The 10,000-nt window shown below is 38.8% G+C and overlaps 1 protein-coding gene across 1 annotated transcript; it reads left to right on the top strand.

Moving 5' to 3' along the window:
• Positions 1-1,834: 1,834 nt before the first annotated feature.
• EMWEY_00031250 (hypothetical protein, conserved) lies at positions 1,835-8,179 on the top strand (the record flags this gene model as incomplete). Its single annotated transcript, XM_013478334.1, has 4 exons — positions 1,835-3,821; positions 4,116-4,208; positions 4,770-6,230; positions 7,248-8,179. The coding sequence occupies 4 exons, from the start codon at positions 1,835-1,837 to the stop codon at positions 8,177-8,179; spliced, it is 4,473 nt and encodes a 1,490-aa protein (XP_013333788.1).
• Positions 8,180-10,000: the final 1,821 nt, after the last annotated feature.

Below are 10,000 nucleotides of genomic sequence, written 5' to 3'. Positions count from 1 at the left end.
AAACGATTGTATCTATACAAGCAGCAGCAGCAGCAGCAGCAGTAGACAGTAGCAACAGCAGTACAGGGGGCCCTTTCCTGCCTGTGCTGCTGCTGCTGCTGTTGCCACCCCCGTGCCGGTTCGTCTGTACATACATACGTATACTACCATACACCGCAGGCTTCTAGTATAGCAGCAGCAGCAGCAGCAGCAGCAGCAGCAAGTTTTAGTGTTATTTTTTTTCCTTTTTCTTTTGTTTTTGATTGAAATACCGCTTAGTTGATTTATTTCTTCTTTTTTTCTCCTTTCTTTTCTTTTCTGCCTCTTTATTTTCTTGTCTGTATTAGAAATAGTTGTATTATTACTGATTAAGAGTTAACAACAGCAGCAGCAGGAGCCGCAGCCGCAGCAGCAGCAATAGCAACAGCAAGAACAACAGAAATAGCAGCAACAGCAACATCAGCAGGACCAACAGCAACAATAACAGCAATAGCAGCAACAACAACTGCATCAGGAACATCAATAGCAGCAGCAACAGCAGCAACAGCAGCAGCAACAACAACCCCCAGGCCTCTCTCTCGAGTTGCTGCTGCTGTTATTGTGTGACAGATGCATCATCATCGTGGTGTACGTACACCTAAGGAGGACGACAGTTGTAAAGGTATAAAATAAAAGAGGAATAAAAAGAATAAAATAAATATATAATAATAAAGAAGAAATAATAGTGATAAAAGTTATTAAGGTGTATATACACTCAACATAAAGAGGGATATATATATACATATATGTATATACATATATATATTATATGCACAGTATCAGCAGCAGCAGCAGCAGCAGCATCAGCAGCAGCACCATACAACAGACACAGACGGCAGGGAAAGGGGGGCAGATATCAAGTGATGTCTGTTTAAATTTCTTGTTTTTTGTTTAAAATATAATTAATATGTTATTTTATTTAATATTATATATTAATTTATGAAGGTTTCCGCAGCTTTCCTGCCCAACGAAGCAGCTTTCTACCTCAGCAGCTGAGGTGTATACGCAGCTCTCTCTTCTTCTCTCCTCTCTCTCTCGTCGATGTGCTACAGTTATTTAATTTCATACAATAAATACAACAAATTCATTCATTAATTCATCTTTATACCTGACATTTTATCTTTTATTCTCTTTTTTTCTTTTCTTTTCCTCTTATTCATACAATATATACACTATTTACTCGCGTCTTTGTATCCACCTCCCTCCCTCTATACCATCTAACATTAACATACAACATACACTACAACAACAACAACAACCCCCCCTCCTCTTATGTATTCATCATAATATCTTTTTATTTATTTATATTCTTATTCATTTATTTATAAATGAATGGATATTTATTCTTTATCTATTCATACCGACCTCTTTTTCTGTATTCATACAACAGATACACCTCATTATAACTATACAACTACCGACATACCGTATACACCTCAACTATCATATTTCTTCATCGTTATACACTCTATTCATTCTTTTCTTTTTATTTATACTTCTTTTTATCTTTTATATATACAGCAACAACAACAACAACATAAACATCCGCCGTAATACAACAATACATAGACACAACCAGCACGCCCGCCAGAGGCGCTGCATCCGATCCTTACCGACGGCCCCAACCAGGAGAAGGACAGCAGCAGTAGCAACAGTAGCAGCAGCAGTTTAATCAGTATTGGGAGCATCAGCAGCAGCATTTTCGTCTTTCTTTGACGCTGCAGCAGCAGCAGCAGCCGCTGCTGCTGCTGCTGCTGCTGCTGCATGTCTTTCTTTTGCTGCAGCACAGTAGACCTCCTCCTATTCCTCATATAAAATGAGTGAACATAAACTTGCTATTCCTCTTGCTGCTCTTGAGCAGCAACTGGCGGGTAAGGGCTCAGCAGCAGCAGTATCCGCCTTTTTAGCGTCTAAACAGCAACAGCAACAACAACAGCAGCAGCTGCAGTTGTTGCAGCAAGAGCAGCAGCAACAGCAGCAGCAGCGGGACTCGCCTTTGCTTCGTGATAGCGATAGCTCTGTGGGTCTTCTTTCTACCTCGGGTGTATGTACAGATGCAGCCTTCTCGGGGTGCCGTACAAATCCAGCAGCAGCAACAGCAGCAGCAGCAGGATCTGCTGCTGCTGGTTCTCGTCTAGACAGCAGCAGCCTGTATGCTGCTTCTCCTATGCATGCATTGCTGCATATGGAGGAAAGTGTGTTGCGTTCTTCTAAGGATAGTGGTGCTGCTGCTCCCGGTGGAGCAGCAGCAACAGCAGCAGCAGCAGCGACAGCAGGAGCTGTTGGTGCTGCAGCAGCAACAGGAGGTTGTCCTGGTGTTGGTGGTCCTAGTATATCTACAGGGCCCTGTCTTTCTGTTACTCCTGTTGCTCCTACATCTGCTGCAGCAGGAGGAGGAGGTGGAGGTGGATGCAGCAGCACAGGCCGCAGCAGCTCGCTGCTGCTGCAGGACAGTCTTGCTGCTGCGGTGTCTCCTGAAGCAGGTTATATATCGTCTCCTTTTGCTTCTGGTTCTCCAACGGAGACACCAGAAGGTTTGTTGCAGCCGCGCAGCAACAAGCATAGCAGCAGCAGCAGCAACCCAACACCATCATCATCATCAACAGCAGCAGCAGCAGCAGCAGCAGCAGTACAGCTGTCTCTGTCTACTCCTTTAGATCGTTTTTTTGATGCTTTTGCTTCTCCTGATATTCCTCTTGTAGAAGGTTTATGTGATCAGCATGCTGCTGCATCTGCTGCAGCAGCAGCTGCAGCAGCAGCAGCAGCAGCAGGAGATGAGGAGGAGGATACAGCCTTCCCTCTCAATGGTAAATCTAACAATATAAATATCAATAACAGCAACAGCAATAACAACAGCAACAGCAGCAACAGCAGCAACAGCAGCAGCAATAGTACAACAACAACAACAGCAACAACAACAACTGCTGCTGCAGATACACTGCAGACATCATGTGCATTCCCTATAAAGACAAGTAATATTTATTTAGATAAAGAAAGAGAAGATAACGAAGAAGATATACTTACACATAGAGGATCAGCAGCAGCAGCAGCAGCAGGAGCAGGAGGTGGTGGTGGTGGTGTTCTTTCGTGCAGTTGCAGCACATGCTGCAGCAGCAGCAGTAGTAGTACAAATAATAGCAGCAGCAGCAGGAGTGGTTGTACAACAACAAGTACATCTAGTACACCTACACCTCATCATCATACTACTACAACAGATCTTGCTGCTGCAGTTGCAGCAGCAGCAGCAGCAGCAGGAATAGATGGAGATATAGGATCATGTGCATCAGATATATGTGCATTGCAGCAACTGCAGCAACTGCAGCAGCAGCAGCAGCATCAACAGAGAGGATTATTATTAGAAGATGATACAAATACAGGAAATATAGATACTGCAACAGCAGCAGTAGCAGCAGCAGCAGGTGCAGCTGCAGCAGCAGCAGCAGCAGCATCAGCAGCAGCAGCAGCAGCAGCAGCACAATCATCATCCTCTTCTTCCTCATCAATCCCATCATCATTAGATAATGAATATATTCACAGATTATCTTTATCATCAACAACAACAACAGCAACAACAACAACAACAACAACAACAACAACAGCAACATCATCAACAACAGCAGCAGCAGCAGGAACAGGAACAACAGGAACAGGAACAACAGGAACAGGAACAGGAACAGGAACAACAGGAACAAGAGGAAGAGTAAGAAGAGTAAGAGAAGAAGAAGAAGAAATATTATTATGTGATGCAGATCGTGTATTAGTAGATTTTCAATTATTATTAATATTAATATTTGATCAAATATGTAATTTAATTCCTTTATTAAAAAAAAAAGATAAAGGTTTATTTTATCTTATACATTTATATAAAATTACTACTGGACATTTATATCCTACTATTATACATTATGCACATATTCTTCTTCCTATATGTATATCTATTAATTTCTTTAATCATAATAATTATAATTATAATTATAATTATAATTATAATTATAATAGTAGCAATGGTGGTGAGCAGAAGCAGCAGCAGCAGCAGCAGCAGCAACAAGTGCAACAACAACAAGAAAATATGATATGTATTGCATTACGTTATTTAGCTAAACATGGTACTATTGCAGCAGCACCTATTGCACAAATGGTATCTAATTGTCCTGCTGCTGTATTTGTACAAGTTGTTGCTGCTCTTGAGTGTATGTATACCCTACATCGTATACTTACACCTACACATAATAATAATAATAATAATAATAATACTCCTGCTGCTCCTGCTGCTCCTAGTGGTGGTGGTGGTGGTGGTAATATTAGAGGAAAATTTCCTATGGATATAGATTGTAAAAGTATATGGGGAGAAACTAATGCTGCAGCTAATGCTGCTGCTGCTGCTGTTGCTGCTGCTGCTGCTGCTGCAACAACAACAAATACTAATACAACTGCAACATCAGCAACAGCAGATCAACAATTAAATAATCTACACCAACAATTACAACAGCAATTGCTGCTACATCAACAACTGCAGCAACAGCAACAGCAGCAGCAACAACAGCAACAGCAACAACAGTTAAATAAATCCTCATCTCCTGCAGCATTTGCTGCCGCTAATATTAATGATTGTTGTGTCTCTTCTTCTTCTTCTTGTTCTTGTTCTTCTTGTTCTTCTTTCTTTCAATTACCACCAACTAGACACTCAAAGAGACCTCGTGCTGCATCTGCATCTGCTGCTGCTGCTTGCTCCCCACCTGTAGGAACTGCAGCTGCAGCAGCAGCTGCTGCAGCTGCAGCTGCTGCTGCTTCAGAAGCACCTGGATGTGGTAAATTAACATCTACTTATACCCCTACAGGTTTAGCAGCAGCAGCTGCAGCAGCAGCAGCAGCAGCAGCAGCAGATTCAGAAGGAGGGAAGAAGCATGAGACAAGTTCCATAGAGGAACTATCCGAAGATTTACAGTTAGCAGCAGCAGCTGCTGCAGCAGCTGCTGCTGCAGTAAACAACAGCAGCAACAACAGCAACAGCACCAACAACCAACAGCAGCAGCAACAGCAGCAGCAACAGCAGCAGCAACAGCAGCAGCGTAATAATAATAATACAAGTATAGGAGTGTCTCCTTCATCATTTATACCTGCAAGTGTTAATAAAAGGAGACACCCTAATCTACAGGCAGAAATATTAAACTCTTGTTGTCCTGAGAGTTTAGCAAGAAGAGGATCTAGATTATTAGGTGAGGTACTACAAAAATTACAATCAGAGCAGCAGCAGCAGCAGCAGCAGCAACAGCAGCAACAGCAGCAACAGCAACAGCAGGTTGGTGGTGGTGGTAGATCTGGTGGTAATAAAACACATTCTTCTCCTCAAGCTTTTTCTATTGATACTGCAGCAGGAAGAACACAAGATGCTACTGCAGCAGCAGCAGCAGCAGCAACTGCAGCAGCAGCAGCAGCAGGAGGAGGAGATGGGGAGAGTGATACATTAAGTACATGTAGTGTAAGAGGAAGAAGGAAAAGATCAGCAGCAGGAGAAAGATATTTAGGGGAAGCATTAGCACAACTTGCTGCACTGCAGCAACAAGTTGCTGCTTCCTCTTCTCCAGCAGCAGGAGCAGCAACAACAGGTACTGCAGCAGCAGCAGCAGGAGGAGAGACAGAAGAAATGATGGCACAAGATGGACCATTAAAGACACATGGCTATGGTCTACGTAAGGCAACATCTAAGAAACTTCGTGCTGCTGCTGCTGCTGCACATAACAGCAGCAGCAGCAGCAGCAGCAGCACTAAAGGACGCATGCGTTTAACACCTGTTAAAGGTAGTCCACCACAGCAGCATGGACGTTTACGTGCTGCTGCAGCAGCAGCAGCTGCTGCTGCTGCTGCTTCTGCTGCAGCAAGTCCTGCTGTATCTATACTTGATGGCATGCAGCAATCGCAATCATCACAGCAGCAGCAGCAGCAGCAAGATGAATTACCATCTGCTGCTGCAGCAGCAGCAGCAGCAGCATCATCATGTCCTTCTCCTACCTCTCCTTCTTCTCCTTCCTCCCCACACCAGCAACAGCAGCAACCCCACCTTAGTAACACACAACCAGCATCATCTACTTCTTCTCAATCCTCTCAATCATCATCATCTACTGCAGCAACAACAGCAGCAGCAACTGCAGCAGCAGCAGCAGCAGGACAACAACAACAGCAACAACAACAAGGAGGAGGAGGATTAAGTCCTAGTATATTAGATCAATTAATAAAGTTAGCAAGGATGGGGGGAGGAGAAGGAAAAGAAATAAAAGAAATAAATAAAATAAATAAAGAAATAAATAATAAAATAAATAAACAACAAGATAATAATAATATAAATAAAGAAATAAATAAAATAAATAAACAACAACAACAACAAGATAATAATAATAATAATAATAATAATAATAATAATAATAATAATAATATAATAAATAATATAAATAAAGAAATAAATAATAAAGAAATAAATATAAATAAAATAAATAATATAAATAAAGAAATAAATAAACATAATAATAATATAAATAATAATATAAATATAAATATAAATAAGGAGAAGATAATAAATAGATTAAATAATAAGGAATTAAATAATAATAATAATAATATAAATAATAATAATATAAATATAAATAATATAAATAATAATAAAGAAATAAATAATAAATTATTTCCTTCTTATTTATATTCATCTACTATGCGTGGTGTATTCTTTAATAGATCTCTTAATAGATGGGTATGTACATGGAGTAGAAATGGTAAAGAATTCCAACGTTCTTGGTCTGCAGGTATGTATTTATTTATTTTATTTATTTATTTATTTATTTTATTTATTTATTTTATTTATATTTATTTATTTATTTATTTCCTTTCTTTTGCACTTCTTTTCTCTCTTTTATCTCTTATATATTCATATATATATCTATATTTATATATATATATACATGTATATGTATATATTTATATTTATTTGTATTTATTTATATTTATTTATATTTATTTATATTTATTTATATTTATATTTATTTATATATTTATATATTGTATATTTATTATATATGTATATATGTATAATACATATTATAATACCTTTACCTAGTAAATAATACATTAAATTATATATAATTAACTAAATAAATAAATAAATAAATAAATAAATAAATAAATAAATAAATAAATAAATGTATATATATATTTATATATGTATATGTGTATATGTACAGGGAAGTATGGGTACGAGACAGCTCGTGGTTTAGCTATGCATTGCCGATTAGAGAAGTTATTAAGCGGAGAAGCACATACACTACAAAAGGGAATGCTCGCTGTATTCAAGCCTGTTATTCATTCACCTCCTCCTCCTCCTCCTGCTGCTGCTGCTGGTGGTGGTGGTGGTGGTGGTACTGCTGCAGCAGGTAATGCAACAGCAGCAGCAGCAGCAGCAGCAGCAGCAGGAACGGTTAATTCACCTGCTTCTTCTGCTGCTTCCAATGGTAGTTGTAATGTATCTGGATGTACAACTGATGGTGCTGCAGCAGCAGCAGCAGTTGCTGCTGCTGCTGCTGCTGCTGCTGCTGCTGGAGGAGGAGGAGGAGGAGGAGCAGCAGCAGGAACAAAGAATGAGAATAGTAATCCTATGGAAGAAAATGACAAAAAAAAAACAGATAAAAAATATTCACATAAACCTAATGCAGCAGCTGCAGCAGCTGCTGCTGCTGCTGCAGCTGCAGCAGCTGCAGCAGCAAGGATGGATGGTAATAGAACAGGAGAAGCAGAAGGTGATAATAATAAAACAACAGGAAAACAGGATAGTGCTGCAGCAAATGCAGCAGCTGCTGCTGTTGCTGCTGCTGCTGCTGCTGCAGCAGCAGGTGCAGCAACAGGAGGAAGAGCATATAACGATATGCTGCAGCTAATGAGTAGATCTGTGCCCCGCAGTTCGGGTGTATGTACAGAAGGAGATACAGATGCAGCAGCAGCAGCAGCAAATGCTGCTGCAGCTGCAGCAGCAGCAGAATTATTAGCTAAACAGGAAGAAGGAGAAACAAGAGAAAATACACAAGATGTTAATAATAATGTACAGACAGTAGGAGAACAATTCTTAGCTGCTGCTGCTGCTGCTGCTGCTGCATGCGATGCCCGAGGGTTTACAGGATAATCTATATATACAAGCAGCAGCAGCAGCCGCAGCAGCAGCAGCAGCAAATAAATAATATCCGTATAATTATATTCCTAACAATTTTGTGCTGCTATTGTTGCAGTGTATCTGCTGCAGTAGCAGCAGCAGCAACAGCAGCAGCAGCAGCAACAACATAAAGAGTGGGGTGCTAATAACAATGTTAATGTTGCTGCAGCAGCACTAGCAGCAACATTAACAGCAGCAGCAGCAGCAACAGCAGCAGCAGCAACACCATCAGGTTGGTTTGCTTGTGTGCATATATATATTATATAAATAATAATATATATAAATAATATATAAAAATAATATATATAAATAAATATAAATAATATATATATAATTATATATATATTTATTTATTTATATATTTATATATTTACGGTGTACGTACACCGCAGCGGCAAAAATGCCTTTTTTTTGAATGTATGAGGGCGTCTATTGTTGTTCCTTATTTGCTGCTGCTGCTGCTGCAGCAGCAACAGCAGCAGCAGCAGCAGCAACAGGAACAAGTGGAACAGGAGCAGCAGCAACAGAAACAACAGCAACAGGAACAGCAGCAACAACGGTAACAGCAGCAGCAACAGCAGCAGCAGCAGCAGCAGATATTGAATAAACAATGATGGAGTGATGGTCTATAAAGAAAACACATAAATATATTTATTTATTTATTTATTTATTTATTTATTTAGTTATTTAGTTATTATGTGTATAGTGTATAGTTGATGATTATTTGCTCCTTTTTTTTTGCTGCTGCTGCTGTTGCAGCAGCAACAGCAGCAACAGCAGCAGCAGCAGCAACAACAGCAGCAAACTTCCTCGTTCTTTTCTTTTTCTTCTGTTGTTTGTTTTGTTTTGTTTATTTTCCTTCTTTATGTTTGTTTATTTATTTTCTTTATTATGTTTATTTATTTATTTATTTATTTATTTATTTATTTATTATTTATTTAGTTATATAGTTGTATAGTTTGTTTGTTTTGTGTATTTTTATTTATTTATTTATTTATTTATTTATTTATTTATTTATTTATTTATTTATATAGACAATAATTAATTATTATATAGCAGCAAAAGGAGGCTCTCCTCCCCTTTATTCAATATTCTCTTTTGCTGCTGCTGCTGCTGCCTGCAGTGTTTTTGCTGCTGTTGCAGCTGCAGTGTTTTTGCTGCTGCTGTTGCAATGTTTTTGCTGCTGCTGCTGCAGTCAGTGTTTTTTCTGCTGCAGCAGCAGTGTGTTTGCTGCTGCAGTATTAGTGTTTGCTGCTGCAGCGTTTTTTGCTGCTGCTGCAGTATTTTTGCTGCAGGAGCAGCGATGTTTTTTGCTGCAGCAATGTATTTGCTGCAGCAGCAGCTTTTGCTGCTGCTGTTGCTGCTGTTGCTGTTTGTGTATATATATAGAGGCAATGTATAGATAATATAATTATTCTTCTTGTTGCTCCTTTATTATTAATAATAATAATAATAAAATTATTATTATTATTATTATTGCTGCAGCAGCAACAGCAGCAGCAGTAGTTATTTTTTTGCTGCTGCTGCTGCTGCTGCTGCTGCTGCCGGTTTTGGGGTCGTCCTTATAATAAGACATTCTTCTTGTTGGCTTAGCCGCCCAACAGTTTGGTTCTTTTTTCTTCTTTTTTCTTCTTTTTTTTTCTTCTTTTTTCTTTTATTTATTTATTTATTTATTTATTTATTCTTTTATTTCTCTTTTTTTTCTTTTATATATTTATTTATTCTTTCTTTTATTCTTCTTTCTTTTATTCTTCTTTTTTTCCTTTCCTTATTATTAATATATATATATATATA

The sequence above is a fragment of the Eimeria maxima genome, genomic scaffold, assembly GCF_000499605.1.
Source record: "Eimeria maxima Weybridge genomic scaffold, Emw_scaff393, whole genome shotgun sequence".
Taxonomy (NCBI): Eukaryota; Apicomplexa; class Conoidasida; order Eucoccidiorida; family Eimeriidae; genus Eimeria; species Eimeria maxima.
The sequence above is the reverse complement of the archived record's forward strand: the minus strand, read 5'-3'. Positions and strand labels throughout refer to the sequence as shown.